The sequence below is a fragment of the Andrographis paniculata genome, unplaced genomic scaffold, assembly GCF_009805555.1.
Source record: "Andrographis paniculata isolate CXL003 unplaced genomic scaffold, ASM980555v1 Contig34END, whole genome shotgun sequence".
Classification (NCBI taxonomy): Eukaryota; Viridiplantae; Streptophyta; class Magnoliopsida; order Lamiales; family Acanthaceae; genus Andrographis; species Andrographis paniculata.
Genome location: NW_026137567.1, coordinates 5,897,714 through 5,909,325, shown reverse-complemented (window position 1 = coordinate 5,909,325; position 11,612 = coordinate 5,897,714). Strand labels below are relative to the sequence as shown.

The following is an 11,612-nucleotide window of genomic DNA, read 5'->3' as shown; positions in this document are numbered from 1 at the left end:
ATCGTTGATAGAAATTACGTCAAGAAATTCAAACCACGGCGGTCGCTATCTGGTTTTTTTGTTTTTTTTTGGCAACTCGGGCAAAACAAAAGCTTCTTACTCCCTTACTGGTCGATCAAAAATCGAAATCGATGGTGTAGTTATAGGAAACCGCAGCATATTATACTAATTCATTAGCTTTACTATAATTAGCTTAACCCTATCCATTGATGATGATCACACCACTGTCCTTTCTATCTCCACATTTATGGAGGTATACAACAGAAACTGTACCTACACATTTGTCTTCTCCAACAACAGTAAGAAAACACAGACAGGTGACAATGGCAAGCAGCAATGGCGAAAATGATCAGAATCAAGGCAAGACTCAGCATGGACAAATTGGGCACAAGCATCTCCTGCAAACTGATGCTCTTCATCAAGTAGGTGCTACTACACATCAATTACTCGATCAAGAACGATTGATTCTTGAACTCCATTAATTATATATATATATATATATGTGTGTGTGTGTGTTCTCTTTGAAGTATATACTCGAAACCAGCGTGTATCCGAAGGAGCATCCGTTGTTGAAAGAACTTCGCGAGGTTACAGAAAAGCATCCATGGTGTGTCGATCTGTTTCGGCATCAATGTACATTAATTCATCGTTGTTTCATTCGTTCTTGTTAGAGTTCTTGTCGATTATGTAACAGGAATTTGATGGCCTCGTCGGATGATGGAGTGCAGCTGCTGAGCATGATAGTTAAGCTCATCGATGCCAAGAACACAATCGAGATTGGAGTTTACACCGGCTACTCGCTGCTCGCCACTGCCCTTGCCATGCCGGAGAATGGCAAGGTAGGGAATAGATCGAAGTCGAAATCACGGAAAACAAATTTCTATGACTAATGGAAAAGTAATTTTGTATGGTCTTGCAGATTTTGGCAATAGATCCAAACAGGGAGTGCTATGAAATAGGATTACCGATAATTCGAAAGGCCGGCGTCGAACACAAGATCGATTTCAGGGAAAGTAAAGCACTCCCTATTCTTGACAGCTTCATTGAAGATGTAAGCAAGAAAAGTTTGATGATCTAAGCTAATTCTCATTCCAAATTTTGAAATAATACCTGAAGTTATTTCCTGCAATCTGTAGGGAGAGCATCGCCGAGCATTCGATTTTGTGTTTGTAGACGCTGACAAGGACAACTACAAGAACTACCACAAGAGGTTGATCGAGCTTGTGAAAGTTGGAGGAGTTATCGGATATGATAATACCTTGTGGAACGGATCCGTGGCTGCGCCATTAGATACACCCTACAAGAGCTACATTTTGAACAGCCGCGGCTATTTGATCGAGTTCAACAAGATGTTGGCGTGCGATCCAAGGGTCGAGATTTGCCAGCTCTCGGTTGGGGATGGAATCACATTGTGCCGGCGTATTACCTGAATCCGATGGTCGAGATCTCCTGCGTACATATCAACTTTTCAACTAAAAATATCGTTAGATTCAGAAATAAGCCCACGAGTTCGATCATGGAGAATGAGGGATGCATCCAAAAGCAAGTAATAAACAATGGCTAAAGCCAAATTTCAGGATACAATGGTAAACATGGACTAACTTACACTTGAACTCTTCGATTTCGTTACACTTTATGCAAAACTCCTATGTCGTACAAATGTTGATAACTTCGAACCCAGACAGAATTGCGTAAACTATATAAAATATATATCGTGAAAACTTCCAATGACTACAATGTAAAGGTGCAAGGGAAACTTAGACTTCCTTGTTCAGTTCTCGGATTAATATATAAATAAGCTTACAAGGAATGGCATCACGCAGAGTGCGAATGATGCAGAAACTTTGATTGCCGGAGCATCTCCTGTTAACTGAACCGACCCTGAGAAGCTTCCGGAAGAGTCCGGAGTCGTAGCAGATGAGTTCAATGCAGCAATGGCTTTGCAGCTCCCGAACGGTGCTCCTGCCTGAGATAAGCAACGAAAATTCTTAAGTATATGCTTCACTCATTTACATCTGCTCGTCAATAAGATGGATTCGATCTTGAGAGTTATTGTAATAAATTTACGAACAAGAAGACACTTATGGACGAACCTGGCAAGCTGAGATACTACTACACCCGCATAATGTCTGGCCGTTCATTCGATCCAAATCATTGAAAATGCCTCCTCCATCGCTTCTCTGTATGAAAAATCAAAATTTTTACGATACTAAGACAACAAGAATGCGTGTTCGGATTGAGGTTTTAAGTTTTTATACCATGTAAAAGTTCACGGCTAAAAAATTGGGCATAAGACCTCCGGAAGATTTGTAACAGGCGGAGATCATATTTGCAAGCGGCGTCGAATGCTCTTTGCACGCTTCATTTTGAACCGGAATTGTCGGGAAGTAGTTCATCAAGAACAGAGATGCACTTCTTGAATTGAGTGGCTTCGACTCCTTTCTGTTGTGGCACGAACCGATTCCGGGATCTCCAGCTGGAACAAACGGTGTATTATATAAATGATTTTATCTAGAATTCGAGCCAACAGCATTCCTTACGAATTCAGTACACTTACGTTCATTTTCCACCATGTACTTCCACTGATACGCAATTCCTTCCGACGCCTCTTTTGAAGAATCAGACGTGAAAACCAATAATCGATAATTGTTCGTCACCATGGTGTTGACAGTTGGCCAATCCTCACCTTTCTTCGGCATCTTCGAAATTGGATACATATACTTGTCGAGGCCAGCTTCACCGAAAACCTTAGTCAGCCCTTTCGGCGTATGAACATAATCTTCGATTATGATCGTGATTATCTCCGAAGGATTTTGTTCCAAGAATGCCTCCACTTCCTTCAATGTATTAACTGCAGGCTCCTAAAACCATAGAAACAAATCTTTTGTAAATTAAACCAATCGAACAACTAACTATAGACGATGATGATCGCCAAAGTGGAGTCGGATTAAGCCAATTACGAAGGCAGTGAAGTTGTAGCATTGGCCGCGGAAAGAATGGCAGAGCCATATGTCATTCTCGAAATCGTACATATCCAGCATCAATCCTCTCACTCCATTCTACAAACAAATTCAATCACAAATTGAATCGATATAAATCAAAATGATCATATGCAATGTGCTTAAAATTGTGAAGAACAGACTTTTTTTTTTTCCCCCCATACCCTAAGCTGATTAGTAACACTGTCTTCCTGATTGTAGAAAGTGACTCTCTGCGCACCAGTCAACAATGGCGCATCAACAATGGAGAAGGCGTTGTGAGTCACCAGCCAGGAGTACTTGTTGAAAGGCAGCCCGCTGATCTATGGCGTCGAAGCGAAGAACAGGACAGCCGAATTCAAATTAAAAAACAATCGAATCGAACTGAGAGAAATTAAATGAGAAGACGTTACAATGGAAGTCGGTATTGTCGCCTGGCCTCTGACGCAGAAAGGATCGTTTTCCTGTAGAGCAGGGCAATTTCCACAGTAAAGTCCGGCGCCGCAGTCGGTCGGCGTCGAGCACGATTGCCGAAGCTGCGAGAATCCTAGCAACGATTCAGCTCAAAATTGGGGGAAAAAAAAGATGGAAATGAAAGTAGAGATCTGCAGAGAGTAATTTAGCAGAGAGACCTGACAACCGCCATTGGAGCAGGCAGCGAAGGTGGGAACGAGAAATTGAGCGAAAAGGAATGCCAAAACTAGAATTAAATACGTACACCGCCCAATCAGAATCCCGAGTCTTTTAAATGGCTCCATGCTCAACAAGGAAAGAATGATTTACAGTTAGCGAAGATTTTTCAAAATCAAGACACGCCTTATTGGTAAGATCATACGTTCTTGCTTTACTCTTCTTCTTCTTCTTCTTCCCCAGAAACCCCAAACAAGAGAGTTAAGAAAAGGGGAAAAGGGAAAGGGGACAAAGAAGGATAATGCAGTCACTACAACATATGGCACCACACACGACTGTTGTTTTCCTATTTCAAGATTGCTTCTTTTTTTCTTTTCTTTTTAAATTAAAATTGGGGATCCTATCATCTACCTAATCTTGCTTTTTGGAGATATTACTGAATCTTTGGGGCTAGACTTATGTGGGCATGGCACATTCTCGAAAAGATTTAGCCTTTAATTATTGCAGCGGGTTAGTTCAGAGTGGCGACCGCTGTTGACGCCCGGTGAGTATTAACCGCCAACTGTCGCGGGTTGACCTAATCTTAATTAAATAATTGCCCACATTAATAAATGCAGTCAATTTAGTACTCAATTGTGATATCAGATTAGCTTGAAGTGTGCTTGATTATATATATATATATATAATATCTATAATTATGGACGGGTGTGAAGGAAATAGACGAAATTACTGGGGTCCGAAATTGATGAATAATTTAAGGTTAAGATGAAATTACAGACGGTTAAAAATGGGAGTGTATTCAAATGTGTTTTTACTGAAAAGAATTGTGCATTTTGAATAAGAAGAATTCGATTCTTTACTGCCGTTGGTATGGAGAGCAATAATGTGCAGCATTGCAGCCACAAGCAAAAAGAATGGGTTGGGTTACTCTGAAGATTCCGGCGGCATCGGGTGCCGTCGATTCAGGAACGAAAGAAATCTATCCGGTGTTGTATCAGCATATGAAGAGGGAAAATCTAGCTGAGGATCCGAATGTGCAGTTAAATATGCTTCTTGGCGCGACCATTTGATGGGGCGCCGTCATCTCTCTTGGTGCCTGGAGCCTCCGGCTTTTTGGCCCAGGCCGGAGCTCTGTCTGGCTCATAGCGATAGTCGTAAAATAGTTCTTCACCAGCACAAATTCGCTCTTTGGCGTATATGCCCACTCGGTGATCTCCAGCCACCATAATAACCTGTAGCGTCATGTGATCGGTGAAGAGAATTAGTAGCAATATATGAAGGGCACAAAGGAAGTAGCATCGAAGAGCATATAAGAAATAGGTACTAGATAAAGAACATTTCAAAAGTTGTACCTTAGCATAGCAATTTGGATCGGGGGAATGGTTAGCGAACTTCAGTTTGTCACCCTTTCGATAAGCATCCAGCACAAACTAAAGCATGTATAAAGAATCGTCGTTTAGCCATATATCCTCGATAAAAGAGTTTCACAAATTGAAATAATGAGATGCGAAAAAGGTTTACGACTCGCCTGATCATTAAGATTAAATAGAAATGAAGAATTCTCCCGATCATAAATCTTTCCTCGCTTGTCAGCTTCGCGGTGTGAAATCAGCTCGCCAGTGTATTCTCCAAGGTATTCATGCTTGCCAACAGTATTCTGTCAATCATGTAAAGGTGAGCGAGCTTTGATGCATTTAAAAACATTTTCGAAACTAAACAATGGTTCATGAAATTACCTTCAAGAAAGCCCCCCATCCCGAAATGTCAGATCTTCCCAGTAAAACCTAGAAATGGGCTCAAAATGCATAACTATTAATTAAGATCGAAAATGTAATCTTCACCACATAATGTACAACTTGGTGGTATCCATTCAATAATTCGATAGCCTTCTCAAGAAGCAGGGTGAAAGTGATTTTAGAGACTGCTCGAGTTCAATCCTTGGTCTAATGCAGCTCAGAAAAAATTGAGTTGTGATTCTTAAATCCAAGAATAGTGAAGTATCAGATACAATAAAGTAAAGATGAGTCGAGATATAATTACCTTCTGTTGTTGTTTTAAAAGAAGCTTCATATTCCTGCACTCATAATTGTCGCCTCTTTGAAAAGGCACCCCAAGAGTGCCATCACCGCAGCTGTCAAACCAAATTTGATACAACCATGTAAACAGAATGAACAAGGAAAACTCATCTATGAATAGGATGGTCCAGAGTTGTGTAGACTTTCTAACATGAACAAAAAATCAATCTCTGCATATCTTATAGGCATTCCAGAGTAATGCTCCAAATATCCAAACAATGTATGAAGTCTCACCTTATCCAGCAATTTCGGCAGACATCTGGATCACATTCCCTATCAGCAGCAAAGCATGGACATTGTCGACTTCGACACTGACTCTTGGCACAATGACAACCTCTGAATCGATTTTTGCAACTCTTCGGACATCTGATATGGTGAAAGAGAATTAGATAATAATGTTAAACTAGATGGCCAGCATAACACCAACAAATTGTGAACTGAAAAAGAAGAAAGAAAGAATAACATGAACGTTGAGTGTTTAGTTAAAATAACTTTCACAAGTTACAATACCCAATTATGAGAAAACAAAGACAGCTCACCCGCAATATTTTTCACAGCCAGTGCCATTAACAAGACATGGGCATGATTTTCCACAAGCAGATTGGCATCCACATGGATTGTACTGGCGACAAGGTTGGTCCTTTCTCTCAGAAATCCGTTTCCTAAATGATTGGTATCCCGCAGCTTTCCATGTGTACTTCAAACGACGAACTCTTCCCTTTCTTCGCAAAAATTTTGATCTTCTTTGAGCACCACCACCCTATTTTACACAAAAATTAACACACATATATGCATGGCATAGTGTCATTATATAAGGATGTACTTGACTTACCACAGTTTCTTTACCATCAGCTTTTAGCCAGCCATCAAGAAGAACTATCTCATTACCATCTTGATCGAATATCTGCTTATCAGAATCATGCATGTATTTGAAGATCTCTGAACAGTTCTTTAAGCCACTCAAAAGGTTTCTAGCAATCAAACAGCTGCAAGACACATTAATCAAACCTCAGAGCATTGTATTGACATTTACTATAAACCCAGCCAAAGTTTGGGGAAAAAATATTAAAAACCAGCATCAAGGATATAACATTAATGAGCAAGTCCAGCAACCAAACATATTATTGAACATAAATTGCTATTCTGTAATTCTGACAGCTATAATCTCACACAACACTGTTGTGGTGGATATTCGCATGTGGGTGAAACATACAAACAGCAAGAATGATAAATGTTGCTTTCAGACGTACAATGAAAATACTAGCCATTGTAAACAAGCAATCAAAAAATGAGTCTAACCTGTTGGGGCCAAACATCTGCAAACCCTTCTCATAAAGTGATTTTTCAAATGGTTTCCAACACCCACCATTCACTTCCTGTTTATACACATTTTCATTTTCGTCAACATGCTCTTCTTTTTTCAATGTGTCTCCGCTGCTAGTTATAGCCTTGCTCTCACTCTCATTTGATGCTCCACTGACAGCTTCCACCTGAAAAGATTTGTTATTTTCAGGAACTAAGGATTCTTTCCTTCTGGGCCTTCTAGAATTTACAGGTTTCACTTTCTGCGAATTAGTATCTTCGTTCTCTTGACATGGATTCATCCAAGAATTCAACTCTTTTATACTGTGGTCCCCAGCAGCAACAGAATCAGAATCAGAAGGTTCCATGTTCTTCTGCCTTTTCTTCTTGGCAACTAGGGCATTTTCAGCAATCCTCTTGCTACTTCTCTTATCACCACCGGATTTCCCAGCAGATGAACTCTTCACTGATGAAGTGGCATCATTGATAGGTTTGATCTCCGAGGAAGAAGCACTCTCACTTTGGACAGACCTCAACTTCTTTCCTCGTTTCATCCTCTTTGGAATTTGCATAGCAGAAGAATTAGATGCAGGGGTGTCCTTTTCTTGATGATTTGCCTCTCTGGAGCTCAAGGCGCCGTTAGCCACTGAGTGAAGGATCTGACACATTTAAGAACAGTAATGAGACCCAGATAAGACACAGCTGGCAATAAGCAAGCAGAGAAACATTCAAATAAGCATCTAGTAATTTGTACGAAAGATGCAATGCATCGTCACAGCCTAACAATAGAAAATCCAGTATACCCGTCGGTAGCAATTTGGACCGCAAGGATCCTTCTCAACATCTGTACAAGATGATTGCAACTGCTTATCAGCCTATAGAAAATAATATATACATGTCATGAGTAGCATATTCACAAAAAATAATATAAAATAAAATCCATTCTTCAGATCTTTCATTGATATTCTGTGTATTAATCAACTTACAGGAAAGACAAGATCCTGGGAACATCCATGTAGCCTACAGTCAAAAACCTGCCATAGAGCCATAGAAAATGAAACTACTCTTAGAATGGGAGAAAATGTGTGGAAAATATTGAAATAAATAAAAGGCATATTGAATGTTTAAAGAAACAATAAATACAAAGTAATATTTCAAGCTTACTAAACAACGACGACAGAAAAGATTGTCGAATGAATCCAGAGCACCATCAAGATCTTTATCAATATACGGGTTCACAAAACCTTCAGCATTTCCATTCTTCGTATCACATGTGGCACTATTATCCTTCATAAGATCTTCATATCTTGCCTGTATAAGATGTTTGATGGTGGTTTATCTCTGTAAAATCAGCAAAACACAAATGGGAAACGGCTGGACCAAAGTTCTCACCATGACCAGTTCAATTCATTATCATTTTTTTAAAAATCATGACAAGGGGTACAAATATTGAGAAGGAAAAATTATAATAAACACATGAAGTAAAATGAGCAGTTCAAGTAATACCTTAATTTCACAAGGTTTTCTACTTAGACATTGGGCCAATAAATCCAACGTCATATCAGAAAGACCCACTTTTTCGATGGTCGTTCTGAATAATAAAAATACAAATGAATTCTGTTAATTCCCTGAACCACAAGTACCGTACAGCTGGGGAACTCTATATAACGATTAACCAAGAAGATTAAATCTAGCCAAGAATAAAGTTAACAAACAAAGCCCAAAAGTATAACTATTCACGTTGAATTGGACGGAACAGAAGACAAACAATGATACACACGGATATAATGACTAATTTCAAAATAGCCAGAGAAACTTCATAGCAACTAACAACAAGCATGCTATTTCAGAGAAAACTTTTGATTCTGGACAAGAAATGATAAAATTAGAAATATTAAAAAAAAAAAAAGACTAAATCCAAGCACCAGATATACCGACCGCAGAATATAGTTTTCAGATTCTAAAAACTCTTTCTTCTCTTCTTCATCTTCACCAGCTTCTTCTTCACTGTCACTACAGATTAGAGCTTCTCCACCGGTCTGATCATAATAAATTCGTCTTCGACCAACCACAGACTGATCCTCAGTCATTCTCTGATTTCTAAACAAAAAAATAAATAAAATAAGATAATGCATGAAAGGAAAAGAGAATATAAAATGTTGGATTTTAAAAATCAAGATACTCATGAGTATGAACTACAATATGTGGTAAGATGACAGTAAGAGAAGATAAAAGCAAAGACGTCACAACATACGAAGACTAACAATGCCCTTATAGAGCAATTGCTCTAGAAAAAATATCTTAAGGTAAGAAAACCACAACCGTATTCAGATGAAGCTTATGGCAAGTCAAATCCATAAAATAAATCAATGATAAAATTTTCAATTTGCTATAGCAAATGTTGTTGTCGGTAATATGACACTCAAAGCATAAATCTATTTGTTAGCATGTAGCGATCTCCAACTGCAGAAAAGAACGAGAACGCAGATGGGCGGAATAAAATGACCAATAATTATTATGCGATCCTGTTATAGAAGGCAAGGTTATCCAAGCATTTTAATTGAACTTTGACAACCAAATTATACAAATTTATTATGTGCAACTACATTCTAGTAGAGTCAACACTGCAAATCTTCAAACTAATAATTATGGGACGTTGGTCCTAAGACGTTAAAAACATTCAACTTCTTTTACATGGACAATTAATGGGGAAATTAATGAGTCAAAGTTGAGATATGAGAGCATAAATATTTTGTTTTTTTCTAAATCTCTGGGCCTGCTCATTTGTCTTTTCATATAAGTTTTTCTAAACACAATTTTAATTTTGAACTTCGATCTATTAAAATCAAATAAGATTTCTGACTTCACTGAAATTCACATCAAATTAGATTTACACCATCTATAAATATTTTACAATTTTTAGTGCCTTGGTTAGACTACTGCAGAATCAAAGTCAGCAGAACAAAGTGTTTATTGTCAGGTAACAAAAGTGAAAAATCACTATTCGCCTAAGAAGCATAGGTATATTAAGATACGATGCATCAGCTATGTGCAGCACATTCTTGACGTACCTATCCAAAAAGATCCATGTAGTATAAGGTGGTAACTTTTTCACTTCCGGAAGCTTAATTGGGCGGACAGCATTCTTGACTGCAATACTAGATCCTAAAAGAATTGCAGAGGGGGCATATCCATCTTCTTGGGAGCTACTGCTCTCATTGTCTCCATTACTGGAACCAATACCATTATGCAGATCAATCGCATCTTTTTGCCTTTTTGCAAGCAAGTCAACATCTCCCTCACTGCAACCAATTTTAAAGTTTCTCCTTTCCATCGAAAGCTTATACAGATTTGTTGTAACATCGAGGACCTTCTCAGAATTTTCTTCCACACGTTTCTGTCAAAATAAATAAAATAAATAAAATCCGGGTTTAAACATATTATCAGGAATCTGACACGATCATTTACTAGAGACTATGATCATATGAATGCACCTTTACGTATAAAGTGCGGGACGATGCGACTTGCTTCTTTAGAGAATCAATTACGGTTACGACATCCCGTGGGGATAAACTTGATTCTTCGTGTCCGGAAATCTGATAAAAGACAAAACAAAGAGTTTGTCATCAGGTGAGAGAAGTTGACATGTGTACCAGTAGAAACCTTTTGCATACTGAAAAGCATAATTCAGAATGAAGGAAGGGAACAAAATACAAACTGAAGCATTAAAAGCAAACTGAAACTCAAGTGCAAGTCCAACAAATTGAAGTAATATCCACTTGCACCAGTGAAATTACACAAAAGATCACAACTTTACTCGTCATATCCTTCTAAACCTACACATCACCATTAAAGACATACTACAAAAACACACAAAATAAAATAAGCCCGTGCAAACCCCTAGAAGTCACCCACCGGAACTCACTTCGCACAAACTCAATACAAGAGCAATTACGAACCCCACTCTCAGCAATAAATCCACAATGTACCTTCCCGTTCAATACCCAAACTACAGAATCCCCACCAATCCCAAACTCTCTCACTTACAACGAACTAACAAAAGAAACAACTATTATTCAACCAAGGGATATCCTAAGCATAAAAAAGCCCCAGAACAGCCGGAAGATTGTAAGAAATTACCGTAGGACACGCTTCGGAGGCGGCGGGAGAAGCTTTGGGCGCGGACATTGCCGGTGGAGGAGTTGATAGGTCAACGCAGCACTCGATCCGGCAATGGAGGTCGGATTACAGATCCGAGTCATGCAATTTCGAATTGGCGGCAGGAATTTGAAAACCCTAGAAATGGGGGATCGGAGTGCGAGGGTTGCCGGGGGGGAGGGTCCAAAAGACAGCGCTTTTTCCCGTGCTCCGGCCCTCGGCAGACGAGGCCTTTCACTTTTTTATACTTAAAATTTGAGTTCGGGATTTGGAGCGTCTCGCTTTTTCCTCTCTGTTTGGTGAATTTTAGGTGTGGGTTGGACCGTTGGTCCAATTTCTTTTTCACTTTTTTTTTTTTATCAATAATCAATCGAATCTTATTTAAGTCATACTGCACGAACCAAATCATGCGTAACGGACCTGTATAACTTGAATTCAAAATATGATCTCACGATTACAAGATAAGTTT

At 39.0% G+C, this 11,612-nt stretch overlaps 3 protein-coding genes across 4 annotated transcripts; 1 reads left to right on the top strand and 2 right to left on the bottom strand.

Annotated features, from left to right (window-relative positions):
* Window positions 1-157: 157 nt before the first annotated feature.
* LOC127248598 (caffeoyl-CoA O-methyltransferase-like) lies at window positions 158-1,430 on the top strand. The gene is made up of 5 exons (XM_051271032.1): window positions 158-422; window positions 528-607; window positions 695-839; window positions 920-1,051; window positions 1,137-1,430. Exons 1-5 carry the CDS (start codon window positions 210-212, stop codon window positions 1,428-1,430), a joined length of 864 nt encoding a protein of 287 aa, XP_051126989.1. The 5' UTR covers window positions 158-209.
* Window positions 1,431-1,524: 94 nt separating this feature from the next.
* On the bottom strand, window positions 1,525-3,981 carry LOC127248596 (PI-PLC X domain-containing protein At5g67130). 2 transcript variants are annotated; one of them, XM_051271031.1, is made up of 8 exons: window positions 3,611-3,981; window positions 3,392-3,514; window positions 3,164-3,296; window positions 2,961-3,059; window positions 2,558-2,861; window positions 2,259-2,476; window positions 2,094-2,180; window positions 1,525-1,966 (listed from the first exon to the last, which is right to left on the bottom strand). In XM_051271031.1, the coding sequence occupies exons 1-8, from the start codon at window positions 3,622-3,624 to the stop codon at window positions 1,784-1,786; spliced, it is 1,161 nt and encodes a 386-aa protein (XP_051126988.1). In that variant the 5' UTR covers window positions 3,625-3,981; the 3' UTR covers window positions 1,525-1,783. The 2 variants fall into 2 exon arrangements, with proteins under 2 accessions (XP_051126988.1, XP_051126987.1); XM_051271030.1 differs by having other exon boundaries at window positions 3,164-3,301; window positions 3,611-3,971.
* Window positions 3,982-4,384: 403 nt separating this feature from the next.
* On the bottom strand, window positions 4,385-11,443 carry LOC127248745 (histone-lysine N-methyltransferase CLF-like). The gene is made up of 17 exons (XM_051271259.1): window positions 11,126-11,443; window positions 10,480-10,581; window positions 10,057-10,382; window positions 8,924-9,085; window positions 8,492-8,576; window positions 8,150-8,296; window positions 7,972-8,019; window positions 7,789-7,860; window positions 6,983-7,644; window positions 6,516-6,669; window positions 6,223-6,443; window positions 5,918-6,049; window positions 5,649-5,739; window positions 5,345-5,392; window positions 5,137-5,265; window positions 4,961-5,038; window positions 4,385-4,840 (listed from the first exon to the last, which is right to left on the bottom strand). The coding sequence occupies exons 1-17, from the start codon at window positions 11,171-11,173 to the stop codon at window positions 4,649-4,651; spliced, it is 2,697 nt and encodes an 898-aa protein (XP_051127216.1). The 5' UTR covers window positions 11,174-11,443; the 3' UTR covers window positions 4,385-4,648.
* Window positions 11,444-11,612: the final 169 nt, after the last annotated feature.

What these genes read in the sequence shown, in the direction of transcription:
- LOC127248745 (XM_051271259.1), bottom strand. Translation starts at nt 11,173, where the DNA reads ATGTCCGCGCCCAAAGCTTCTCCCGCCGCCTCCGAAGCGTGTCCTACG. An exon ending in GAAAACCTTGTGAAATTAAG is followed by an intron (nt 8,297 to 8,491) that starts GTATTACTTGAA and finishes CATCTTATACAG; the next exon opens with GCAAGATATGAAGATCTTAT. An exon ending in ATCCAAATTGCTATGCTAAG is followed by an intron (nt 4,841 to 4,960) that starts GTACAACTTTTG and finishes ATGACGCTACAG; the next exon opens with GTTATTATGGTGGCTGGAGA.
- LOC127248598 (XM_051271032.1), top strand. Translation starts at nt 210, where the DNA reads ATGATGATCACACCACTGTCCTTTCTATCTCCACATTTATGGAGGTAT. An exon ending in GTTACAGAAAAGCATCCATG is followed by an intron (nt 608 to 694) that starts GTGTGTCGATCT and finishes ATTATGTAACAG; the next exon opens with GAATTTGATGGCCTCGTCGG. An exon ending in TTGACAGCTTCATTGAAGAT is followed by an intron (nt 1,052 to 1,136) that starts GTAAGCAAGAAA and finishes TGCAATCTGTAG; the next exon opens with GGAGAGCATCGCCGAGCATT.
- LOC127248596 (XM_051271030.1), bottom strand. Translation starts at nt 3,736, where the DNA reads ATGGAGCCATTTAAAAGACTCGGGATTCTGATTGGGCGGTGTACGTAT. An exon ending in GCTCCAATGGCGGTTGTCAG is followed by an intron (nt 3,515 to 3,610) that starts GTCTCTCTGCTA and finishes GGATTCTCGCAG; the next exon opens with CTTCGGCAATCGTGCTCGAC. An exon ending in CGACAATACCGACTTCCATT is followed by an intron (nt 3,302 to 3,391) that starts GTAACGTCTTCT and finishes TCGACGCCATAG; the next exon opens with ATCAGCGGGCTGCCTTTCAA.